Below are 26633 nucleotides of genomic sequence, written 5' to 3'. Positions count from 1 at the left end.
TAGTACTGACCTTGGGTCATATGCAGAATTGGAACTGTTGAGTACGTATTTCACAATAAATTAGTGCTATGTTTACATTCTCTCTCTGAACCGGTTAAACAAGACTAGGAAAATTTCTTTCTTTATGTGTTACTGCATTAAAATTAATTGGCTGTATGAGGCATGAGGGTGTGAATTGGCAAAACTTAAGCTGGTGATATTTTTAGAAACGTGCAGCACTGAAAAACAAAGAGTTGTTTTGTTCTAATGCTTGTTAATAAGCTGTGCTGTCCCTCAAGGATATTTTTTCTGTTTGTCCAAGTGCACACAAAATCTAGAATTCTGGAACAACTGGAGTTGATAAATGTACTGAAACTATGTGCCTAAGAAGAGCAAGTTATATAAACAGAGATGCTTCACCCAACCACTCTTTTCCATTGCTAAGCAAGTCAGTCATATTCTAGTGGCAAGGAGCTGTCTTGAGAACCAAGGAGTTCCAATCTTGCAAAATCAAAGTTTCAACAAAGTAATACTGTATTTCTTGTATCCTGTTTTTTAATGTCTACGGGTTACTCCCAGTAGTTATAATACAAAGGAGGCAGGTAGGTATCTAATTAAATAGCAATGTAAGGGGCACTTTGGTATCAGATATAGCCTATAAGTTTAGGGTGGCATCTCTACAAGAGAATTTTTCTGTTCTCAGTTGGAGTCCATTGTTAGAAAGAGCCAAAATGTTAATAGTTTGCATTATCTCCTCATTCCTGTATGTAATAAGCATTTCCCCCTCTTCATATATCCATGTGTTGCATTACATAAACATAACATTCTGTCCCTCTGAATGTATGGACAATGCTTGATTGTCATCCCCTCTCTCATAATAGTTGTGTTATTGTGCACTCACAAGATTAACAATTTAATAATAATAAAAACCAAAAACCAATGGATTGAATCTGGTCTGGTTCCTCTATGAACATCTGATACCAAAGGTGTGAATTCCCCCAAACAACTGAGGGATTACCTAGTATTAGCCATCATTGAAAATAAGCCCACAAAAGTAATTAGCTCACCACCACAGTTTACTATGAAGCCAGAAGTCTGTGTTGCCATGGTGGCCATGGAGGAGGGAAAGTCCCCTCTTCTGTGGCCAACATGAAAATGCAAGCTACTAGACTCTTAGAAGGCAGCTTTTTTAACCAGCTTGCTAAGTGAAAGGGCATGTAGGAAGGAAGGGTATATCTGCTCCTCCTTCACTAGCCTATTTCATGGTTATGAAAGAATAGGCTTTCCTTCCTGCCTGGCTAGCAAAGAAACCAAGTGGACTGGCAGAAAAGAGACCAAGTAACCCACTCCTCCTCCACCAACCTGTTCATTCACCTACATGAATTTCCTGGTCACCCATGAGTACCAGGCAAGTTGTCAAAAACAAGGCAGGTTTTACCTACGTCAATAAACAAACTCAGAAGACGTGCCAGCATACATACAGACTCTGCTACCAAGACTCAGCTACACAGCTGCAAATAAAATATTTTAAATGTGTTGTAGAGTGCAATATACAAATGTGACACTAGATGGCGAGAGTGAGCTATGCCAAATTCAATGTATTTTTCAAAACTTTTTTTAAAAAAGCATTTTCATAGTGTTTTCTAAATGTGTGTAGATTCCAGCCAAGAGACTAAAAGATAAATGCTTTCCTTTTTCCAGCAATGAATACAAAAGTAGTTGCAACTGACATATGTGTAATATATTATTTTGTCTCAGTAACAGCTGAGGCAATATGTCTACTTAAAAAAATTATTCCTGGTATTTAGCAGCTAGTTGTTAAGCCCACAATTAACTGTTGTAACTGATATGTCATTAATATCCCTATCATCATTTTGAGATAAATAGATTTAGGAGGAAATGTAGCATCATTATCAATGTCTGAGAATGCAATGTTTTGTCTTGTAACATACATGAGACACATCTATATGAGTATGTCTACAAAAACATGCAATAACCTTTGTGCAGCAAAATACACGTCTGACACTCAAGACTATGTTTGAAGAAGAGAGTACACCCAAAGAAGGAGGCCATCTCCAGGCATCTGGTTAGTCACTGTGTGAGAGCACAATACAGAATCAAATGGGCCTGTGGTCTAATCCAGCTGGGTTCTCAAGTTTTCATTCACGCTTCTCGGTTGAGCCACCAGGAATGACTTTCCTAAAGGACCCAAAGCATGAATGACGGAAGGTGAAGGATGCAAGAGAGGGAGAAGAATGGCAACGAGGCATTAAACTGTTTGTGGTGGGAAGTGAAGGGCACCTGATGAAGCAGGAACTGCAAAAGAGAGCTGAAAAGCAGGCAGGTCTCTGCGAAAGGGGCATGAATTTGCCTTATTGGAGGATGCTGTGAAAGCGGAACATGCAGCAGGGTAACCCAACAGTAGTTGTGGGAAATCTCACCCGCTCCAACTCTCCCCATCAGCACCGGCCAGCATGGCCAGTGGTGGCAACGGTAGTGCAACACCATCTGGTGGACCAGTGCCGGATTTACGTATAAGCTAAACAAGTTATAGCTTAGGGCTCCACTCTCTTGGGGGTCCCAAAAAAATTTAAAGGGGAAAAAAATGGATGTACATTTCCAAAATATAAGATAAAAAACAAATAAAATAAAACCTATATACAGCAACAGTATTTTGTGTTGTGTAGGCTCCTATTTGTTATGTGCAAACGGCTTTAGATACCTATTAGGTCCATAAATTACCACATAGTATATACAGTATTCAACACAAAAAAACAGCGGCAATTTGTTGTTGACAAAGGACAGCTGGACATATAAAGGGTCCCATTACCTTCAGTAGCCTAAATCCGGCCCTGTGGTGTACTACAAGTTCCTCCCTAGAGAAGCGGGGAGAAGACTGGGGGGTGGCGCAAGGGGGTCTTCCAGGGAGGACGGAAGCGGGAGAGGGGTTCTGCGCTTGGAGAAAGACTGAAAGCGCAGGATATAAGCATGTTTCGCGGCGCGGCTACGCGTCCACACCTCCCTCTCCGCCGGGCCCCCGATTTACCCCGATAGCGCAAGGGAGCCTGTCCTGAAGTCCCTTCCCAGCACCCGGATCCCGAGGCGGAGCTCCAAGTCCCTCTCACGACGCCCGGCCTGTTCATTCCCAATCGCAGATTCCTCACGAGACCGGCCCTTCACCCCTTTAAGCCTCCCAGGTGGGCATTCTCGCCTCCCGCCGGTACTTAACGGCTGCGGGCTGGCCCATTGGGGCGGGGGGGGGAGGGTCGCTGATAACGGGAGGCGGGTCCTCGTCTCTGTGGAAAGTGCCGCGGCGGATGCGGAGTCAGCGCTCCCCGCTTGCCCTGAGCGGATGAAAACAAACAGCAGCAATGGCGGCGGCGGCGGCGGCTGCAGGGGGAGTCTACGGCCGTGAGGGACACCCTGGATGTGTCACCTGCGACGACGGGCAGGTCGGCTCGTAGGGCCTGAGCGACTTCTCCTCGAAGGCCGGCGCCGGTTCCTCAGAGCCTTCCTCGAAGGGGCGGCGCAAGCGGAGACTCCACTCGTACGCGGGCCAGCCAACCTCGGGCATTCCCAACCCCTTCCCTGGGCTGGACCAAGCACTGGGCAGCGGCGAGTGGAGGCCGGATATTGGTCACCCGCCTCGGGACTCAAGGTCCCAACAGCCCTTCTCCCCAGCAGGCGCTGTTTTCCCGGCAGGCTTGGGCTACGAATCTACGAACCACCCCCCCCCCCGCCATATTCCCAGACGGGGCTAAGGAAAAAGCCTTGTCCCGCGCGGGAATTGGGCAGCGGAGCCGAGCGCGAAAGGTGCTCCAGGAAGAAGGGAGACGAGAGGCGGGCGGCCCTCAAGTCTGCGGGGCCGGAGGGGTCTTGGTGCTGCGAGCCCCCGTTGGGGTTCCTGAGGTGACCCCAGCAAAGGACGTTCACTGCCACGTCTCCTCTCCGAGGAAAGAAGCCACAGGAGGCGGCGAGGGCGGCACCTTCCAGCCCTTGGAGTCGCAACCAGCCGCGAGGATTTCGGAGAGGCCCACTGGGTCTGACCATGAGGAGGGACTAAGAGAGCCTCCGGGCTCGTCCCCGGAATGAGACCCCGAGCCGTCACCTCAGCCTTCTCCCCACAGGTAATTCCCCCCTGCACCTCAGATGCACATAATTTGATGGGTTTCGACTAGGCATCTGCTGGAGTAGGGTGATGGGTCTGCTCCCACAGAGTAGGTAGGGGTGGGGAGAGCAGCGGATCACAGTCTGATTGTATAGAGTTGTGGGTAGTAGGGAAAATAGGGCTGTGAGGACTGTTTACTTCTAGACAAACCTTTCAGAACCTAAGGAGTACTGAAAATAAAACCTCCTTGAGGATGTGCTGTAATCAACGTATGACGTGGCACGTGCATGACCTTGGGTTTAAACCCAGCTACACCACTAAATTTCTTAGCATGTGTGATGTCGGAGCTTGAATATATCTGTAACTTATTTCATGACCTTGTCAAAAGGGAGTTTTGTTGACTGAGGTTGTTTCAGATCTGCTGCTGATAACTGATTAAGCTGCTTTAAAGCAACAGTCTTCAAATGATTCCAGCCACACAGGACCGATTTTCACTAACCAGTTCTACATCATGTGTTCCTTTGAGGATCAAGCTGCCAGTCTTTATGCTGCATACTTTGTCTTCATCATGTGATCTGACCTCATGGACTTTTGATCTAGAGATATTTCTAAATCTTTCAGGCAACAATGTGACTGTAATAATGTGAGACTTTTCTAACTCTTGGGCCACAATTCAACACAAATTCAAGTATGCTTAAGTTCACTGAAATCTTAACCAAAACAGTGCAATTCTGCTACGAGGAGTGGGACTTTCTCTCTAGTTAATATGTTTAGTATTTCAGTCTTGGTGTGCCTAACTCTGTATTGGAATGTGGCTCTGGGTCTTTAAAATACCTATTGCATAATGGAAAAACTAGGCCATTCGCATAAACAAAAAATAGTTTAGTTAGAATCACTGGCTTTTTTGTATTTCAATAACAGAGAAAAGGCATTTTAGAAACATGCTTTTATTTGCCTTAAAATTACATTTCTTCATTTCTTTTCCCCTAGAATTTATATTAACTTAGGGACTAAGCAGTGTTTGCTACCTTCCAGTTTGTTGTAATAACAAGAATAAAAAAGTTGATAATCATAGTTTGGTTCCTATCAAGAAGAAAATCTACCACAAAACCTAAAATAGGGCTGCTTCATATTTACAGGAGTTAAGGCATATGCCTCTGTGTACTATATCTGCCGATAGGATTCCTTGTAAAGTGTTAGAATTTTATGTCTGCTCTAGTTGATTTTCATGTATGCTGCATTCACTGAGGGTCCCCAGAGCCAGCTGTGGCGTTTGATGACATCTGTAGAGAGCACATGTATCAAACAGAATTACATGGTTCTTGCACATAGTGGGCAGTGTTGTAGGTACACATATTATACTAGACACACTGGAAGCAGCCCTCAGGAGGTACAAAATGGGGAATTCTTGTAAGCTGTCTCACTATTTTAGGAAATAGAATAAATGGGGATAAGTGAACCATAGGCCTTTAGGACATCATATTTAGTATTTTCTCCAAATTTAGAAATATATGTTCATGATGTAACAGTATTAATTTTCATTCCAGAACAAAATGAGATCCAGCTTGTCAAGTTTATAGACATATGCTTTCTATCATAGAATCTGTACTAAGAGCAAATTCAATTATCCAAGTGCCAGTGTTTATGTAATCAAAACATTACCATGCATGCACAAGAGAAAGATATCAGCAGGCTTCTGGGTATCCCAGCTTGCAAAAGTACTAAAAATCTTTAGGTTGAGACAGGGGAGTCAAAACAGCCCATTGAAGGCTGAGTACATTGACTGAGGTGGGTGATGCCAGGAGTGTAAGGAAGGAAAGCTTGGCTGACTGGAGCACTATACAGAAGCACTCCATACTGCAACATATTCTTACTGGCCCAAAATATTATATACTCAGTTTTCTTCTAATGTTGTTAAATAATTTATGATTATTATTACATGTAGCTGTTGTTTTTTAATTCAGAAAATCAGTAACTTACAGTGGATTCCCACAAACTCTCCTTTCTAGGTACTGAGCAGGCTGAAATTTCTTGCCTTTAACATTACACTCAGTTCTCTGGGTCCAAGAAAGACTAATGGTGAGGTGGCATACATTAGATCTGCCTGGACTTGAATTCAAGGATAATTATTTCTCCTGAAAGAATCAACCCCTAAGTTGGAGCTCTATCTAGTGTTTCTTGTTCCTCTTAGGAGATTGTGATGCAAATGTTGCCAAGACAACTGCTCCCTACTCTCAAAACATGGTAAACAGGCAAAGGAGGAGCAGGTTCATAAATGCTTTGTGTGTCACCCAGATGTGTTTGGCTTTTATTTGAATTTTTTTATTGGGCTCTTTTAAAAATGTTTTCCTGCTTTTAAGGAGTTTGTACTAGAGAAAGCAATGCTGCTGTTAATTGGAAAGCCTTGTGAAATAGAAAACTTATACTGAGTGCATCTAGCCCAGTATTGGTTATTTTGACTGGCAATAGCTTTCAAAGTTGTTGAACAAGTTTTTCACATCCTCCTGTGACCCAAGTGCTTTTAACTGGTGATTAAACCTGGAACTTTCTGCCTCCAAAGTTAATGCCTTACTACTGAGCTACAGCTTGGCCCAAAGTGAATGATCTGTAACCTGAGAATCATGAAGTATCTCTGATATTCTAGTACCTTGTGAAGGTTCTAGAATCACTGCACTGAGAGACATAACCAGTATTATTGTCCATTCTGTATTCTCATTGAAATACTATATGGGTTGAGGTTACTCATTTCTTAACACCCTTTGTTTTAAATGTGTCTGCCAGAATGGAGAGCAAAGAAAGCTGTTTCCTTACCCTGTAAAAAGAAACCTGCCACCACAGTGTTATTGAAGAACAGTTTTGATCTGAGAGAAGGCGATATCTAGCTTTTGGAAAAAAAGTCATTGTAATTTGTTTTTGCTGCTTTATTACTCCGTTTTAATTAATACTTATTAATTTAATTTTTTTTGTAAACCGCTTTGTGAGATTTACCTGAAAAGTGTTATATAAATAATAATAAATGAAATATTTTGCTTTAGATATGCTGTGTATTATAGTTACTCAGGAAAGAGGCACTAAAAGCAACAAGGGTTTAGAGTAGGATTGGTCCCGTGGAAATTACCACCATGCAGTAAAGCACAAGCATGTCTGAAATATACAATAGACCATCACAAAGAAGGTGTGTCACATATGTGAATTTGTGTTAGATTTCCATTATATAATGGAAGTTTTTCTTCAAAACTTCAAAAATGAAAATTTTGATAAGTGCTACAGTTTGTGTGTATTGATTTTCATGTGAGGATGGGGATGTCAGTTGCAAAAAGGCTTTCTGAAGCCTAGAACCCAATAGTTCCCTGACCTGACTAGCTCATAGGTAAAAAATATCACCTTTTAGATAATGTTGGTTATCCTCTGGGCTGAAAATAAATATTCTGACATTAAGGCTCCAGCTGTGTTCAGTAACATTGGTAGATCACTGAGAAAAATAGTGTGTGATGTTTAGCATGATCCACTCAAATTCATGGGACAAGTTAGTCAATTTGTGTTCCATTGATTTCAGTGGGTCTTCTCAAGCACGACTTAGTCTGTATCCAGCTCATGATTCATATATTGGTCAAATTCTGATATATAAAACTTTATTTTCAGCAAGCAAACATGCAAATTTTCCTAACTACAGCTTGGGTCAAATCTGTTGGCCCTTTTTGTTCTACACTGCATTTTATCTGTCACAGTTTCATGATAACTAGGTAGGTATCATTGTTCATTTATCAAGAAATGAAATAGTTTATCAAATATCACACCTGTTTAGAGAAAGAGACAGTATTATTCAGGTGTACTTTGCACTTTTGCCCAGTGCTGAGTCCATTGCATTTTAACATTATATTGTTTCAAGGAATGTACCTGTGAAGCATTCTGGGATGGTGGAGAGATGGGATGGTGGGGAGTGTCTGGGGGTATCTTGAAGACATTTATTATGGCATGAACTTTCACAGACATGACAAATGCCAGCTCTGCCCACATATCCACTCCAGCAACACAATTGGAGGACTTAATAAAAATATCATCAGCTATACTGCCATCAGGGGGTCAGTCACCTGCCAGTACTGCTCTGCTGCCTACATAGGTCAATTTTTATGCAAAGAATGACTTCCATGTGTAGACTCTCGTTGCTTTGTACAAATGTGCTTCTTTAAATGCATATAGTGACCAAACTCATTTGGCACTTAGTTCTAGCAAGTTCAGCAGCTTAAATGAAATGTGATCTTTTCCTGCTCCAGTTCCCATAACAACTGAGCTGATTCTGAAAATGCACATAAACTTTTCACTGGTGCATATTCTCTTCGTGGCTAGTAGTTTATTAATGTAAATCACACAAATTTATCTCAGCAAGGTTAAGATTAGTTTTATGTCTCTTTAAGATTACCATAGTTTCCTGAAGTTCATTAACTTTGATTAGTTTAAATAATATAGTAAGCTCTCCTGTTAGTAACAAATTGGAATATTTATGCCTGTTCTATTCTAGATTTCCATATGCAATGGACACTGATCTCAGCTCCCAGGACAGGAAGGACCTGGACAAGTTCATCAAATTTTTTGCCCTGAAGGTAATTTTTTGTTTTTTGGAATAGAAGTAAAAAAGAAAAAAAATCCACATTCCTGTTGCACTGTGACAAACCAAAACTCCCTGTACTTATTGCAGTGCCACATGCTGCCGTGCCATAATGTTGATTGATGCAATGTCAAAACCTTTTAAAACAACATTTTCTGCCGATCTCTGACTTCATTTGGATTTCTAAAAATATAGATTATAGTATCAAAGCAAAACAAAGCCCCATAGTCATCCAGCTTTTGAATATGACAAGCTCTTATTTGACTGTCAGGTGAGTTGTCTGCAGACCTTGGGACTGAATCACATATGCTTAAGAGTCAAGGAAAGGGAGTTTGGAACTGGGATTCCAGGTAGACAAAGCAGGAAGCCACACAGTGGTGAGGTTAGCGAAGGGAAGGGAGGTATCTAGATATCAAAGCCTTGCTTATAGACAGCATCCTATAGCACCCATTGATTGTCCTGCGCTGATTGACTGAGATTAGTATAGATGTTGCAGAGCAAGCTGGTAAAGCGTATGTACAGATTAAAGGAGAAATGTATGGTTTTACCAACAAGAGAGGTGAATGATCTCGACAGCAAGAGGGGAAGGATAAAATCATGGAAGACCAACAAAAACACTGAAGTAGTGAAAGCGGTTACTTTTGTTTCTGTGTTTCATCTCATCTCTCTCCTGTTTAGTAACAAATCTTGACTTCTCACAAATCTCATATTTTCTCTTTCAGACTGTACAAGTGATTGTCCAGGCCCGACTTGGTGAAAAAATCTGTACTCGATCATCATCCTCGCCAACAGGCTCTGACTGGGTAAACTATATTCCTCATAGCAATCCCATTATTCCCATACTTGTGTCATGTTAAGATACAGGAAACAAAAGACTGAAGCAGAACTGCAGACATAGAACCATGCAAAAATGTTAAAACAGCATTCCTTTTCTTTTTAACCACATAAAACTACTATTTGGGCATCTTGTGGTACTGGATATAAAAATAATATATATGTCTGAATAGTTTCTACCTCAGCTGATTCTGGGTAGATTTCTCTTAATTGCTTTTCATCTGTGGCTCTGATAAAAGCTCTCAAGAGAGTAACTGTAAATAGAGAGAACAAGGAAGGAGCTGGGAAATTTTTGTGATGATATTATCTGCTTTACAAAAAAAAAGTAAAGCAAGACTGTTATTAGTAATCATCAGTGTGTGACAGCAGAGAATATTTTGTCCTGTTGTCATATTTATACGAATCTAATGTGTACCTCAAATTTCAAAACCTGGAAACCAAAAAAGTATTTGCTTGCGAATGTATCAAATCTAATGCGCACACTAATTTTTGTGATGAAATTTGGCAAAAAAAGGTGTGCATTACATTTGAGTAAATACAGTAAGTTGTAAGTTCCAATACATACATTCCTGTTGTGTGATACATGGTAGATTTCTCAAATAAGTTCCTCAAAAGTAAAATCAACTCTCTTAATTTTGCAGTTCAACTTGGCAATCAAAGATATCCCAGAAGTTACCCATGAAGCAAAAAAAGCCTTGGCAGGACAGCTGCCTGCTGTTGGGCGGTCAATGTGTGTGGAAATCTCTCTCAAAACCTCTGAGGTAAAGCCTAAGCAAAACTATACTTCTGCCATCTTCATGCTTTAAGGCTCATGTCAGCAATGTCTTCATACTATACACATGATATCTATTGCAAGCGTTTTTTAGCGCACCACTACTGACACTGTTAAGGAGAGTCTATACATAAAAAAGAGCCACCCTAGGTCATAAACTGCAGTTACTATGTTGTTGTCACAATCTTTATAGAGGGTTGTGTAGAGGCACCCTAACTATCCAAAATAGTTTTTCAGCCTAAATACAGTATCTGTTTTTAAAATAATCATCATTAGAAAAATAAAACATGAACTGTATGATGGTTACCACATATAGGGTTGAGTTTTAAACAAGCAAACAAACTGCTTTCAACAAACAGCCCACCAGAAGCATGTGGGCTGGGGCCAAACTGTTGAGGCCATTTGTAAGTATATTTGTCATTTGAAGTCAAAAGGAAGCTGAGCGCATCTCACAAGTGGGGAAAGGTGCTTCTGTTTTTATATACAAATCTTTAATCTTAGGAATCAGAAGGAGCAAACCATAGCTACAAATTCATTATTACATGAAGTATTTTGAATTTTGTGTCTCCATTCAACTTCCAAAGGAACCACAGTAAGATAAAAAAAGATTATTCATATGATGATAAACTTATTTTGCAGGTTTTTCCCATTCATTGAGCATCTCACAAAGATGTTATTTAAACATTCCTTTTTCCACTGCAGGGGGATTCCATGGAGTTGGAAATTTGGTGTTTGGAAATGAATGAAAAGTAAGTGTGTGTTGCTGATTCTTGTCCAATAAGCAGATATTCCTTGGCTGACTGAGTGCATAAGGGCACAGGACTTCATCTGAATACTAGTTGCTGGGAAACAACAATGGGAGAGGGCTGTTGCACTCATGTTCTGTTTGTGGGCTTCCCATATGCATTTGGTTGGCCACTGTGGGAAACAGAATACTCAACTAAATAGTTATTTGGTCTGATACAGCAGGACTCTTCTTATGTTCTTAGTCATGTTCACAGTTTCCCCACTTGCCTTGAAGCAGATATAACAGGGTAGAGCTAAAACCATGTGAGGTTTGGATTATCTTCAGTGACTTATAGCTGCAAGCCAATATGGTTAAATGGTAATAGCAACCACTCTGTGTGCACTCAGGTTTAGGAAATGCATCAATTACGAAATAGGAAAGTTGAGTTAAATTAGGTTGTTTTCTGTTGGTTGTTTTGGTTGTTGGTGATTTTAAATGACTAATTTAAATCAATTCGCCCTGGATCTAAAAGGGCAGTTATTATTAGATGGCAGAAAGCTCTAAAATAAATCCTCCTATTGACCCATGATTTAAATGGCTGTTTTGATTTAACAGTGTTGTAGAAGACATTGGAGTTAAATTATCTACAGTGAGTCAGCAGTTTAGTTCTGATTTTTTTTTTTAATTCTGCATCAGGCAAACATAATTAGCCACAAGCATCTGCTGCTTCGTAGCTTTTACTTGTCTCCTAGACTAGAAAAATTGCAAAGGGACTTTTATGACATTTATCATTCAAGTAAGAGAGAACTCTTGGTATCTGTTAGCTGAGAAATTCAAGTGTCTTTTCACAGAACATACCTGCTCAGTATTTAAAGTCATGTGTATCTTTTTGGCTAGGTGCTGAAGTACAAGGATTTCTAATTGATTAGAAATAAGAATTATGCAAGATAATTATATAGGTATCTACAAGCTATATAAGAAAATAAGCTACAAAATGCTCAAAAACTTAACAGTGATTAATTCTAGTACAAGATTATTTGTAACTTCTGCAAATACTTTTTTGCAATTAGATAAATATTCTTTGGGAACAAATTGCATAAGCTATATGAATAGATTGTGTTTCTGAGGGCAGGTTGTAATCTCAATTGCTTCTATTTTACATGGCTAAATCTAAAGTAGACCACAAATGTCACTGTCTCTAGCTTGTATTAGTGTACTTTGTGTCACTTCATTGAGAATATTGGACTAACTCATTTCTGTGTGCTTTTTAGGTGTGATAAAGAAATCAAAGTTTCCTACACTGTGTACAACAGACTGTCTCTATTACTGAAGTCTTTACTTGCTATAACAAGGGTGACTCCTGCCTACAGACTCTCTAGGAAACAAGGTCATGAATATGTAATATTGTACAGGTAATAAATATTGAAATAGAAACAATAGAACTATTGGCTCTTATGCACTTTTCCCACTTATTTTTTCCTATGGTATTTTGCAATTCTTGATCAACACTTCATTATTTTTCTTTAGCTTCTCCATATTCTTAGAATATCTTTCCCTTTAAAAGCCAACTTGCTTCCTCAGTTGTTTCCTTTAAAAGGATCCTTAGTTAAAACAGAACTTTTTTCTCCCATCTTTGTCTTAGAACATGTCTGGTAGAAAGTTTTCGAACTGCTAAAGGTTTGGCAGGTGAGGGGGGATCCTTTTTAAATAGAAAAGGCAAGCCTGAATTGGGTCTTGCAATGGTACTTCTGGTTCATCTGATGACCAGTGAATGGAATATGAGCTGTGGGTTCAGATTTCCAGCTCAGCCATGAATTTACTGGATGACGGCATTGGACAAACTGCTGTCTTTCAGTCCCAGTTAATAATAATAATAATAATAATAATAATAATAATAATAATATTTTATTTATATCCCGCCCTCCCCAGCCGAAGCCGGGCTCAGGGCGGCTAACAACAATGTACTCATGAGTAAAAGGCAATAATACTCAGATAAATATTGTATAGGTAAAGAATCTTAATCTTGTAAAGTACTTTGTAAATCAGAAGACCCAGCTCAATGATAAACACTTAGTGCACCTGACTTTATACTACCTAGTAGACTATATTTAATGTGCTCTCTCTCTCTCTCATAGGATATACTTCGGAGAAGTTCAGCTGAGTGGCTTGGGAGAAGGTATGGTTTGGCAATGAACAAACTAGCTGAAGACTTAAAAAAAAACCAATTACTATATACCAGTAACATGATGGATTTTGGATGTAGGGGAAATTAGGAGAGTCCCTTACTGGAGGTCAATAATAGCAATATAACATTTATCAGCAGCACGTGCATCTGTCCCTACATGGACTAGCACAATTAGTAAAATAAATTTTTTTAAAAAGATGCTGAGAGATTTATTAGGAAGAGGTATGCCTTCAGTAAGGGATATGGCAGGAGAGCATATTGCTATCCCTTTGTTGCTAGCAGAATGACATAAACTGTCATTCAGCAACAGAGAAATGGCAAATCAATCTTTATCTTTAATGCTGACTATTAAATTCTTATTATTCTTCTTATTATTGGTAATTTTTCTTCTATTTCCATAGGATTTCAGACCGTCCGTGTTGGGACAGTGGGTACTCCATTAGGCACCATCACTTTGTCCTGTGCCTACAGAATCAACCTAGCTTTCATGTCTACCAGGTGAGAGCATGAGAGTCAAACTAATCCACATTTTCCAGGACACTTTCCATTTCTGAAGCCCAAAATCCTGGGCTTCTCAGATTTTGTGGAGTGATATTGTTTGGTAGCCCTGAGTCATGCTCCTGTACACCAATTTCCTTGTTCATGTGTGGAGTTGCAGGGTTGAATTGTGGGGATGCTGTGCTTCCCATTAACTGATGCAGAAGAGCAGTCTAGCTGTCAGAACTGGGGTTGCAGCAGAGAAGAGAACACAGTCTTATGAATAACACCATTTGCTTGTTGCATTGCAGGCAGTTTGAGAGGACCCCACCTATCATGGGGATTATCATTGATCACTTTGTGGACCGTCCCTACCCCAGCTCCTCACCCATGCATCCCTGCAATTACAGGTGAGGAAATGCAAATCACAGATCATAGGTGAAGGCAGTTCTTCCCAAATACAGAGCCTCTACATCATGCACTGCTGGGTGGAGAAAAGAAAAAGTCCTTACATGAAATGGAAAACCCTGCATTTTCTATTCTATAAGAAGTGGGTGAATGGCATATGGTCTAGAGGGTTCTTAGACTTTCAGACTCTCTCCAGTTCATGTAGACAGTGGTTCACATGAATTCTCGTTTGCATCATTAGTATATATTCAGAAAAAAATACAATGCAGAGTGAAAACTCTTAACTGCTAAGTGAAATGAGTTGCAGAAGAAAGCTAACACAGTGCATTGCAAGCATTGATTTTAGTGTTTGTACACTCAAGTGTCAGCATTCAAAAGCATCCGTGGTTCATTATTTCATATAGTTTTCAAATACTGGATCTACTTTAATTTGTGAAAGGGAATGTTTACCAGCAGATGCTTCTGCTGGAGGAAGAGGGACTGGAAGTATGCCATCTCCCTCACTTTTTGCAACCCTCAGGAGCAGTGAAACTAGGAACTGATGAATAGCTACCCCCTCCTTGTCCAGCGGAAGCATCTTGGAAGTGGAATTCCACTTATGGGATGCCTAGAGCCAACCCATTGCAATGTATAATATTTTGACAAAGAATCATAGAATTTTAGAGTTTGAAGGGTCCTCTAGTCCAACCCTCTGCAGTGCAGGAATCTCAACTGAAGCATACATAACATGTGGTCATAAAAATCAAAGGGTTCTTTTAGTAAAAGGTTTTATTTTATAAACATTTCCTTTGCAGTCAGACCAAAAGCAATGATAAGGTGCTTTAAACTGGCTTTGAAGCTACATTTTGTACATCTCTACAGCATAGCTGTCAACATTTCCCTTTTCTTGTGAGGGATCCTATTCGGAATAAGGGAATTTCCCTTTAAAAAAGGGAAATGTTGACAGCTATGTTCTACAGCTGGTAGCATAGGTAACATTTATCAGGAAGAATCTTCCTAACAAAAACTAAAAGGCAGATAGGTGAATAATGTTTCATACTTCTCCTGGACAAATAAAATCCAGACTTAATCCACTCTAGTAGCATTTATTTAAACCCCGATAAGGAAAGAGTTAGAGCTCCTTCATAATTCTCCTTTCAACTCCACTCAGATGTTCTGGGTCTGTCTACAATGTCTGTCTCTGTATGTACTTTAAATCTTGCGTTTTATTGAACATTCCCATTTTGAAGTTTATCTCCTCCTTCTGTTACAGAACAGCTGGTGAGGAAAATGCATACCCATCAGTGGAAGATTCTCAAGAAGCCTGCACCACCTCTTTTTCTACTTCTCCACCATCACAGGTAAACAATTTTTCAGAGACCATTGTATGTTTTCCAACATGCCTCTTTCAGGCAGCTAGGTGTACTGTCATGTTTGCCAACAAGGCACGTTTTAGTTTACAGGCACTTGTATTTTTAGTTAACGTTTTAAGAAATTGAATATTACAGATTGTTAGACAAATACAAAAATGAAGGTTACTGAAAACTAAATGATAGTTTACTACATCTGTGCCTAATGATAAGTTTCCTTGTGCATACAAAAATTCTGTCTCTTTATAGATAAAACAATGTGGTATTGGTCACACTTGATTGCACAGAGTACAGTTTAAGTTCTGAATCAGTTTTGCTGACAATCTGTTGATTGCATAGTATTCACCTGTTTCCATCCTGCTGCAATTTAAAAACCTTTCTCTATACCTGGCAAGTGTAAAATACTTAAAGATTGGGTCACTTTTCTCTTCTCTTTTCCTTTTAAAACTTTGCATACTCTGGCCGATGTATTCCATAGATTTAAAAGACTGGCAAAGAGCCTTTGGAGCTGTGCAGTTGGTGTTGAAGGTTTAGTTTTCGAATCTCCTTCACTAGGGCAAACCTGGTGTGGAAATGAGTTTCTGATTGCATTTCTAGAAGAGAAGATATGTAAACAGATGTTGTTAGGGAAGGAGAAGGCATGTAACACTTGTGGTGCACATAATCCTAGGAAACTGCTGAGGATCATATCTTAACTTCAGGCTAGAGGATGAGGGCATGCTCTACAGGCAGCTGTGGGTTGGGCACAGCCTTCTGCTTCACCCCTGTTTTCCTGGATCAAAGTGTCCAGTTCCAATTTATGTATGTTTTGGGGCACTCTAAAGATTTTTGCCTTATGCTTAGGAGCTCTCCTGGTTGCCCAGTCAAATATCACAAAAGAAACATGTTCCTATAAAAGGTTCTGAATCTATTACTTCAGTTGTCTCAATCAAACTCTAGTCTGAAGACACATGGCTTCTGACTTTGACAGCCAGCACAGCTGATGAGTTTGTGGCTCAAGGCTTTTTCTCTGTTCTTGCTAGGGTTTGTGTTCAGCTGCTCTGTAACAGGGTGAGGTATCTTTTTTAAAAAAAAAAACAGTGTTTGACAAAGCCTATTGTCTTACTGTTTGTATTGAACCTTCAAGCCTAGTGCAACTAGAGATTGCTTTGATCACTGAGATGCATGAGGACTTAGACTGATCTCCACTTTATATAGCTCCCCCTTTGCTCAGTTGTCACCAACAGCTATTCACGCCTAGTTGTTAAGATGATCAATAAAAGTCCTACAACATCTGACTTTAGAAGAGAGTTTCAGGCTGTTGGATATATATGATCAGCAGTGAATTCATTGATAAAGACTACAACTAGGAACACTTTTTTAAAAAAGCGGACAACAGTTTCCTGACATTTTAAACCCTTTATTTCCCTGTAATTCTGCAGCTCTTTGACATGTATGAATGTTTCTCATAGCTGTAGCCACAGTCCTCACCAACATTCACTTCATCCAACTCTTTTCAGTTTTTCTTTCTGAAGTCTTTTTCTTTCTTTTCCTTTTGTGTGTCTGTGTTCAGTGTGTATTTACTGTCACTAAAGCACATTTTCAGACCCCTCCTCCTGTCGTGACGGATACATTGAAGGGCCCTTTGATGGGGCTGACCTTTTCACATCAAGTGAGTTCATAGTAGAAAAAAATATGTTTGGCCTGACAACACCTTTAAAATAAAGAAGGTGCATGACAAAAGTATTTTTTCACTAACTAGTAAATCATTTTCCTTAGATTTGGCTCTTTAGGCTGGTTAGCCTAAAATGAAACATGCATTTGAGTTTAATGTGCTTAGAGGTTTGCAAAATCTGTTCAGTTACTGACTACCTTTTAGAAAAGAAAATGAATCAAACATCTCTGAAGTTATAAATTTATTGTCTTTATTGCTGAACAGGAAATTTGCAAAGAAGCAATGAAAATATGTAGTTTAGACTACAGGGCAAACTTTATAGAGCAATCGTAGAATACTGATCGCTTCATGGAATAGAGTTTTCTGGAAATTGCTGTGTGTTTTCTTGAGTTGACCAGGGGACAGGAAATAAACAGTATTTTTCACCTCTGAAGAAATCAAAAGTTTATTGTCACCATTATAAAGGGCTGAAGCAGTTATTGTACCTCAGGAGTCAGTTTTATTCTAGTGGATTAATTTTGTTACAGTTGGCCTTAGACATTGGCTTTTGGAGCACATTAATTAATTACTGTGAGCTCAGTATTCCACATAGGCATTTCTTCTGTTTCTTTTCCAGAGCTTTCCGATAGCCCAGTGAGGAATTTAATATTTTGTTGTCCAATGTTTTTCTGTAGCTGTTTCAGACTGTGCTTTGGGGGTGTGATACCAATAGATTCTATTTTTTAATGTTACCTGAGTCATTTTGAAAACAGTCCTGTTTTTATTTGTTTGAATTCCCTGAAATCCTGTTTTCATTTGTTTTATATGCTTTTACACAACTGTTCTTTTAAGAGTTTGATGTAGTATTATTGTTTTAATGATATTGTTTATTAGGTTATATATACAATTTAAAGATTTTTAAAATATTAAGCAGAAGAAGGTTTGGCCTATGAGGTGGACTTTCACATTGAGGACTATAAAATACCTGCTAGGGAAACTTTTGCCTCTATAACTGAGATGCAGAATGTGAAGCTTTATGTTTGGGCTTTGCCCTTTTTGGTGTGGGAGTCAAAGAGAGGCATGCAGTTGGTCACATGATTTGTTTGACAATGAACCTATATCCACAGTTAGAGTCTGCTGTCAGAGCAATGGTTTTCCAGGCTTCTTCTGTAGCATTTATTAATAAAGGCAGTGAAAATCAATAGGAAGTTGAAGTAGCATATAACAATAATATATAAAACATTTCAATAAAACACAGAACAGTCATTTAAAAAACCCTCATAGAAAACAAATAATAAACACAGCTTTTAAGTAATTGCTCTCTTGTCCAGCATGTTATTGGTCAACATACTTCATACTATCCTCTCAGTCCTATATGAATGTCATCTCCATCATTTGTAGGTGTTGAGCATCATTTTAAAGCAAAATCCAGGCTTGAGAGTGGTCCCTGGTAATCCTAAACACAACTTGAAAATAAGTTCCATTGAAATTGGTGGCAACTTTTTCTTTTAAGTAAAGATGTTTAGGATTGGTTTGGTTTAGTTTGGTTTTGTGTGTGCATGTGGCTCAGACTACCTCAGTTCCAGCCTAGTATTTTATTCTGCAAATCTGATTTCTTTTCCTGGCCTTTTCCAGTAATTCTGAAAATTATTCAGACTGTGTGGGGTTTTCCCTTTCTCTCCCTTTCCCTTTCCCCCTCTCATTTCTTAGCTCTCCAGCTCTCGTCTTTCTTATCAGCCTACAGCCCTGGGAGTTGGATCAGCTGACCTGGCCTACCCAGTAGTCTTTGCTGGCGGCTTGAGTGCTGCACATCCTCACCAGGTATTCTTAGAGGTTTGAGACCATTTTATATGTCTCATAGCTAACTCTGTTCCTTAACTGTTGACATATTTCTCTATCCATTCTTACCCCATTATTTTACTTGTAGGGTACAGACAGAGCTGAGCAACATAAGAAGCAGCCTTGCTTTGCCTGTTAAGAAATTTGAAGGCTTTCTGCCATAAAGCAAAGAAAACTGGAGGATATCCTAGTCAAGTGCTGGGAATGTGGGGCCAGTGCCCAGCTTTCTTTCTCGTGTCTGGTTATCACTCTTCTTAGTTGATAATTTCTTCTGGTGCTCCCTGTCTTAACTTCATTGTAAGTGACTGAGATCCTCTCCAGCTCTCTTTACCTGTTGGTAGGAAGCCTTCAGGCAGAACCAGGCTGTTTCTCATATCATGAGTATAACATGTAACCAGCTGTCAGCTACCTATCATTGAGAGTCAGGCAACCATACACTTGAAAATAAAAGAGCCTAGATCTTTTTTAAATGAATACTAAAATACCTAATTTTCTTATCCCTTTCTCCTCCAGTTGATGGTTCCAGGGAAGGATGGAGGAGTGCCCTTGATTCCTAGCCAACCAGTTCATGGCACTCAGGCTGATCATGAGAGAATGGCCACATGCACCCCTTTGGATGGGGGTCACTACTCTGCAGTTACTCCGGCTAGCAGGTAAGTTTTCCATCTCTTCATGGTGATTCATAGTCTTACTACAAGTTTTTAAAATAATAATTCATTTGCTAGGCTATAAGCAGCTTTCTGGAAAGAGGCAGTTAGGAAGATCGTTAGAGGATTTTAACTTTCCCTAATTCAGATTCTTTTTCCTCCCTTTCTTTCTCCCCAAAGTGAAAGTGCAGAGACAGCATGTGTAAGTAGGGTTCTCCTACATTTGTAGTAACTATAGCCCTGTAGGAAGATAGGACAGTAATTTTCCAAATCCAACAGCTGTTGATAGAATGTTTTCATAGTAAAATGCATCTACACACATAAAATCAGCATTATTTAGTTCAGTTATTTAGTATTCAGTAATTACAGTAACTTTCACTATTCTTGATGGATCAGCACCTAAAGTTCAGCATTGTTTTGGACTTTGGAAACTTTACAAATTTCAGTAGCAGCTAAAAATGTAAGAACTGGAGCTGTACTCTTGGTAAGATCTACATCTGTCTGATCCAGCTACTTTTAATGCCACTATTTCCACCTTGTGACATTTCATTAGTTCCACATACTAGACTCTTCATTAGTAATAATAAAGTAGTTTTGGTTTCATTTCTGTAAAATGACTGAATGCAGGTACTAAAGCATAGTTGTAGCTTCTAACAAGAATACCCCAAACACCAATTCCTGCTGAGCTTCTGTTAGGGTTAAGCACAAACCTTGCCCTTTAGAGTTGAGGACACTACCAACACTGACATTTGCAGTTTAATACTGGTAGCTTTGACTGTTGGGTTGAAATAAACGACAGACGAGTGACAAGTGACATATGGGAGGCATCTGCCGAGCATGTCTCACAGAGTCCCTTTTATTGAATATTACAGCATTGCCACATATGTGCTTGTTGCTGATTGGTTAACACAAATACAATACAAGGTTTGCACACAGGCATCAATCATCAATAGACCAAAGGCTGGGAAAGGGAACACAGAATTGGACAGGCATGAAAACCTCCTTGTTAAACTATTACTAGTGATTAATATATAGCATTCATCCGTAGATGTGGTCAACCAAGCACTAAGAACAGGTCAGGATGCAATGTCTCATGAACTCAATGTGAACTGAACATTCTAGGGTGATGAAGGAACGTCTCAGCTTAAAATGGTTTAGCCAGAGTCATGTGTAGAAGCAAGACTTCCCATCATTTGACAAACTTAACATTTCTATTTTTCCTGAGGATGTAATTTAGACAAGCGCCTGGGATGCTAGTCTCAAATTGCCCACTGTCTGTTCCCTTAAATAAACATGCAAACACTTCATCCTCACTTGTAAAGCTGTAACACTATTTAATACTGGTCCAGCCAGCACTTCTGTACAGTTCAATTTCTTGATGTTAGTACATTTCAATTAATGTTAGGAAGCTCCCACAAGCTTAGAAGAAGCCAATTTAGTGTTTTTTATGTTTATGTGTGATATCAATATATACAGATTGACAGATCCACATGTGCCAATTAATCACCATATTTGACAGGAATAAATCATCCATGCATCCTACACCTCAAAGTCATGAAATGGGATACAAATGCAATAACAAATAAGGCTTTCAAAAGCTGAACAGGTGTAGGGGGCACTATTTGGTCTAGGCTTGTTCACGCGTATTCCATAATCTCTGGGTAGTGCCCCTGTTCATATGGCTGTAATCTCCCTCTCCACACCTGTACCTGTATCCATGAGGGATATGATCAGGAGCCTGTAAAGGCCTGGAATGACATTGCCTTTTGAAGACATTTATAGTGTGGATATTAATTCAACATTCAAATCACAACTTGAAGTGGGGAGATACCCATGAAAATATTAATAAAACAAAATCCATTAAGGAAAAGAGTAGTGAAATATTCTGTGGGAATAGTTTTGTAGTCTTTTATCCAGAATGTGGCTGGGAGGGTTCTGTTCAAATTGTATTACACAAATCCTCCACCAACTTCACTGGTTACCAGTTTGTTCTCGGGCTCAATTCAAAGTGTTGGCTTAGATATTTAAAATCTTGGGACCACAATATGTTAAGACACACACACCCTGCAAATGAGTCTGTCCAGGATTTCTACTCCACTTTGGAGACCTTCCTTTGGGACCTCCATCTTCACCACTATCTGAAATACAGCAAGTGGGTACCCAGGAGAGGGCCTTTTCAGTTTTATTTGGGATGACTACTGAGATAACTTTGATTCACCATGAACTTTGCTGATACTTTTTACACATTATGCATTGTCCTTTGTGTGTAGAATACTGCCTTTTGTACCTGCAGTACAACATATGGGTAAACAAATAATACACTCTCATGTACCAGTGCTTCATTCCAGAGCTCGTGCAGAGCAAGAAAAACAAAAGGAAATCAATTAATACCCCTTCTCTTTTCTCTCTCAGTGAGGACACAGAAACTGTATCTAACAGCAGTGAAGGAAAGAGTGGGTCCCCACATGATCTCTGGGAGACAATATTTGTGCGGAAGGTGGGAGCCTTTGTCAATAAACCTATCAACCAGGTAATTTAAGTTCATTGCTCTTGGAGACTTTGTGTCAGAAATATGGTGGTTGCAAGTCTTGCATTGAGCAAGGGGTTGGACAAGGTCTTTTCCAGCTCCGAAATTCTATGATGTGCTGTTCTTTAGGAAAGAAAAAACACAAGGAATATCCTCTCAAGACACAGGAGGCAGAAAACAACAGCAGCCTTTCTATTTCTTTCTTTTTTGAACATTAGTTGATCATAGTTTGAAGATTCACAGTGCTGTGTTGCATGCTGGGTAAGAGGAGCGGCATTTGACTGAACATTTGGGATTCTGTCTTTTGATCCTTTCTAGGTGACCATGGCCAGTTTGGACATTCCTTTTGCTATGTTTGCTCCCAAGAACATTGAGCCAGAAGATAATGACCCCATGGTAAGAAATGCCAGTCTTGCTCAGTCCTGCCTTCTCAGATTTGAGTGGGTCTGAATTTCCTAACTCTGCCATTAGCATGCTTGTGTTTTCTGACTGAAAAACGTAACTTTTAGCATCCATTTAATTCCCTCATGCCAGTGTTTGGGTATGTTGGTCTGACACTTGGATCTCTTCAACAGGTGAATCCTCCTGACTCTCCAGAAATAGAGTCTCCCCTTCAGGGCAGCCTACACTCAGTGGGCTCCAGTGGCAGCAGCAATGGGAACATCCATGACGATTTTGTTATGGTTGATTTTGTAAGTTGATGCAGCCCCTTACATACACATACATCCTTCGCCTCGATGTCTGAAGCAGAACTGAAATGCTAAAATATATGAAATTCCTTGGGAAAAGGCATCTTCACAGAACCAATGTGGGGCAAATGGCTCTGAATATTATTTCATTAAAAAGCAGAAGTGTACTGATGTGGCCTCCCAAAATATTGAAGGACTGAGCTTGCAGGAATTCCAGCATACTGGACCCTTTTGAGAGACCTGAAACTTTTATTCTTAAGAACCCATGATGAGTTTTACTCATAGAACTAGAACTCAAAGGCTATTTGATGCAGCCTTCTGTCCAAAAGTGGCCCTTTTTACAAACTGTCACCCCAAATCAATCTCAGCAAATTCTCTACATCACTCAGATTATGGGGTGACATGAGCAAAGAGCAGCATCTAAGAAGGTGGTCTACAACACAGGTTATAATAATAATTTATTATTTATATGCCGCCCATTTGACTGGGCTGCCCCAGCCACTCTGGGCGGCTCCCAACAAAAATAGTAAAAGCAATATAACATCACACACTACAAACTAAAGGTTCACCTGCAGTCCAGAGAATAGCCATATGACCAGTTTTGATAGAAAGATGAAAACATGTTCTACTATATGCCGTACATTGTGCTGTTGTTGGGTGAAACAATGGAATGCATTTCATTGATAGTGGTTAAATACATTATCACATGATGATTGAACAGAGCGTTGTTGTGTTGTCAATGTACAGCTGACTGATATTTGTCCATTTAATTCTAGAAACCGGCATTTTCTAAGGATGACATTCTCCCAATAGACCTTGGAACATTCTACCGTGAATTTCAGAATCCTCCTCAGCTCAGCAGCCTCTCCATTGACATTGGGGCTCAGTCCATGGCAGAAGATCTGGTATGCAAAAATGGGATTTCAGTTTGAGGGACATTGCTCCCTGCCTTACATAAACCAAATATGCCTTATTTGAGAGGACTGATCAAACAGGTCATTCATTATTTAATGTGTTAGATAATTGTGCTGTGAACTCAAAAGTGCCAAAGCGCCATGTTCAAATCTTTTGTAAGTGCTATAAAAATACATGGCCTTAGGCAGGCCACTTTCTCATCACCTTAGACCGCCCCAGTGACCACCCACACAATGTATTGGAATAATCATTTTGACATGCCTTACAGGGTTTTTGTAGGGTTCCTTGAGATAAAGCACAGTATATGAAGAAGTAACATTTTGAAGTACCACATAAATATGTTGTTACAAGATCATCTAAGGTGTTTTCTGACACTGCTTCTCATTTCCCTGCTTCCCTACATCCTCAGAATTGTACTATCCGTAGCTCCCTCAGACAGTATCCTGCACTCAGTCACAACTTCATATTTTCTCCTATGTGCAGAACTGATTCCTTAAGCACAGTGCTCGCCCTGCCCCTTGAGCATATCTTTCCCATGAGGTCTTTGTCTTAACTCTTCAGTCTTCATTCCCAACTGTAGCCAAGCAAGTCTGACTGCATTTGCTCACACTCTTCTCTCCCTCCCTTTTGTTTTCTCTGCTTTATTATAGATCATGTGCTCTTCATGGTTAATGACATGTTTGTTTTTGCCTCTGAAACTCTGTAAAATGTATAAAAGGTTTTTAAAGAAAATCCCTGCAAGTTGCCATCTGTTAGCAGCAGGCTGACAAGTGTAATTGTGCTAAAGCTGTTCCAGCAAATTTCAGAGGTCACAATCTCATGCATCTCACACCTATAAACAAGCCATGGACTTGGATAGATGCTGTTTACTCCTTTCCCGGGTAGCTGTGCATACAGGATGGGAGATCTTGAGAGCATTTCATAGTTTGATAGTAATGTTGTGCTGAATCTATTGAATCAAATCTGTCTTCAGATAAGGCATTATTATTATTAATTATGCCTTACTCTGCTCTTCTGTTTTATGTTTTTTGAACTACCTCTTTTACCCCCCATCCCTTACCATTGACCATGTTGGCTGGTGCTGATGGGAGTTGGAGTTCAACAACATCTGGAGGGCCCCCACACCTGCTGTGTATTATGTTAAAAAAAAAGAACTGGCTAAAGTAGCTACTGATAATTTTTCTTTGTCTTCACAGGATTCTCTACCAGATAAACTGGCTGTCCATGAGAAAAATGTCAAAGAATTTGATGCCTTTGTAGAGACCTTACAGTAAAACGGCTTATTCTACAGCAGCATTGAACTTTTTAGACACCCTGGAAAAGGAAGCCCATGCATTCTGCCTTTCTTCCCTTAGTGTCTTGTACTGTCCCCATCCCCCAATTTCGTAGGCACTATTGCTTTGCTCTGTCAGGTGCAGAAACAGTGCTCTGTATCTCTTTGAACTAGTCCTTGGGAAGGGTGTGACTTGCTTTCCTACCCGTGGGAGGTTCGTATTGAATACAGTGCATTAGGAAACAAGATCAAGGCCTGTTCTTCTTCCGTTTTCTCATGTGTTGAGAGACACCGATGCTTCTTCCTCCCTCAACAGGGCTCTACAATCTGGTTTTCTGGGGACAGTCTTTTTCCCTGCATCTACAGTAACGCCAAGCAGAAATAACTAAATGTAACTGTCTTGTGAGCACTGTAGATTCTGCTAGCGTGGTTCAAACACTGGCTTGCCTTCAGCAAGTGCAGCTAAAACCTAAGGGCAAGGCGCCGTTTTTCACCAGTGGTGCCCTAAACAAAGCAAACACAATGTTGCACATCTGTGTGGAAACAAGAATTGAGGGGCCTGACCTGATTGTCTAGTGCAGTTTCAAAGTAAGCCACAGACGCTAAAAGAATTGTTTTTTGCATATTACCTGCCAACACGGTGTGTCAATATATTGCCTCCCCAAGACCACAAGCATGGTCTGTGGCATTTGGAGAAGATCCAGAGTTTGTAGGCTGTGTTTACAGTCAGCAGTTGTAAATATGAATTAGGAATCCTAATTCTCTAGGGTTATTTAATTTGGGGGGGGGGTCTTTAGTCCAAAGTTATTTCCTCTATTCCCCTCAAATGTTGCTGCTCTATCATAAAATAAGAAATATTTATTACTCTAAAGGAAACCTATATTTAAAAAAAATGTATGTGGATGCTTTCACTTTGTAAAGTAGCCATATAGGCTGCTTTGTCCTTTGTCACTGCAAGTATGTTGTTCCAAACAGCTGTCATTTCCCCCCGCTCCCGTTTGCAGGGTAAACTATAATACTTATTTTCAGAAACAGACATGGTTATGCTTTCAAAGTGATCTCTTCTGGTGACTCGATTTCCATTCTGCCCTGTTGGGTCTGTGGATGTCATAAATAAAAATGCACATGTTGATGCAGTGCACTGGTAGAAAGTTTCTAAAATGATTGTCTCTGACAGGCTTATACATTCGCTGTGATCTGCACTTAGTTAGAAAGTAGTTTTTTCAGACAAGCACATTTTAAAGAAGTTTGTGGTACTTGTTTTAATTGATGGGGTTTTGATTGGCTAAAAGTTTATTTTTGTAATGACTTAGCCATTAAGCAGTGTGATTGGCTGACATTGCTATGTGTTTGATCTGCCTGCTCTGTTCTTCACCAAATATGGGGAAGGAAAAACAATACTAAGCATCAGCTCAGGGATAAGTTAGACTCTGGGCACAACTTCTTTCTTCCTTTTCATTAGAAACCAGGCTGAGACTGCAATCCTGTGCAAACTTTCTTGCGAGTAAATCCCATTAAACTCTGATTCTGAGGAAACATGCTTAGGATTGTACTGTAAAATGCCGAAGACCATTCCCTGCAACCTGTTATCTTATAAACTATTTCTTATGACTGTGGACATGAAGGACCATTTATGGTTTCCTGATTAAAGTAATGAGATGTTAA

General features: G+C 39.9%; 2 protein-coding genes across 12 annotated transcripts in view; one reads left to right on the top strand and one right to left on the bottom strand.

Moving 5' to 3' along the window:
* Nucleotides 1-2982, bottom strand: part of HARBI1 (harbinger transposase derived 1) — a 5549-nt gene extending 2567 nt beyond the window's left edge. The window contains exon 1 of the mRNA XM_079952772.1: nt 2810-2982. The gene's annotated coding sequence lies outside the window, so the exon portion shown is untranslated. The remainder of the gene's footprint in view (nt 1-2809) is intronic.
* ATG13 (autophagy related 13) lies at nt 2982-26633 on the top strand. Of its 11 annotated transcripts, none has more exons than XM_079951571.1 (19): nt 6802-6989; nt 7730-7830; nt 8607-8688; nt 9416-9496; nt 10169-10288; nt 11002-11048; nt 12298-12438; nt 13162-13202; nt 13613-13709; nt 14000-14098; nt 15349-15436; nt 16998-17096; nt 18816-18899; nt 19431-19570; nt 21977-22094; nt 22410-22487; nt 22667-22783; nt 23557-23685; nt 24892-26633. In XM_079951571.1, exons 2-19 carry the CDS (start codon nt 7739-7741, stop codon nt 24967-24969), a joined length of 1731 nt encoding a protein of 576 aa, XP_079807697.1. In that variant the 5' UTR covers nt 6802-6989; nt 7730-7738; the 3' UTR covers nt 24970-26633. The 11 variants fall into 11 exon arrangements, with proteins under 11 accessions (XP_079807700.1, XP_079807699.1, XP_079807694.1 ...); XM_079951567.1 differs by having other exon boundaries at nt 18789-18899; XM_079951574.1 differs by lacking the exons at nt 6802-6989; nt 7730-7830 and adding an exon at nt 2982-4106 and having other exon boundaries at nt 18789-18899.

Source organism: Podarcis cretensis (genome assembly GCF_951804945.1).
Source record: "Podarcis cretensis genome assembly, chromosome: 1".
Taxonomy (NCBI): Eukaryota; Metazoa; Chordata; class Lepidosauria; order Squamata; family Lacertidae; genus Podarcis; species Podarcis cretensis.
This window is presented reverse-complemented; position numbering and strand designations above follow the sequence as displayed.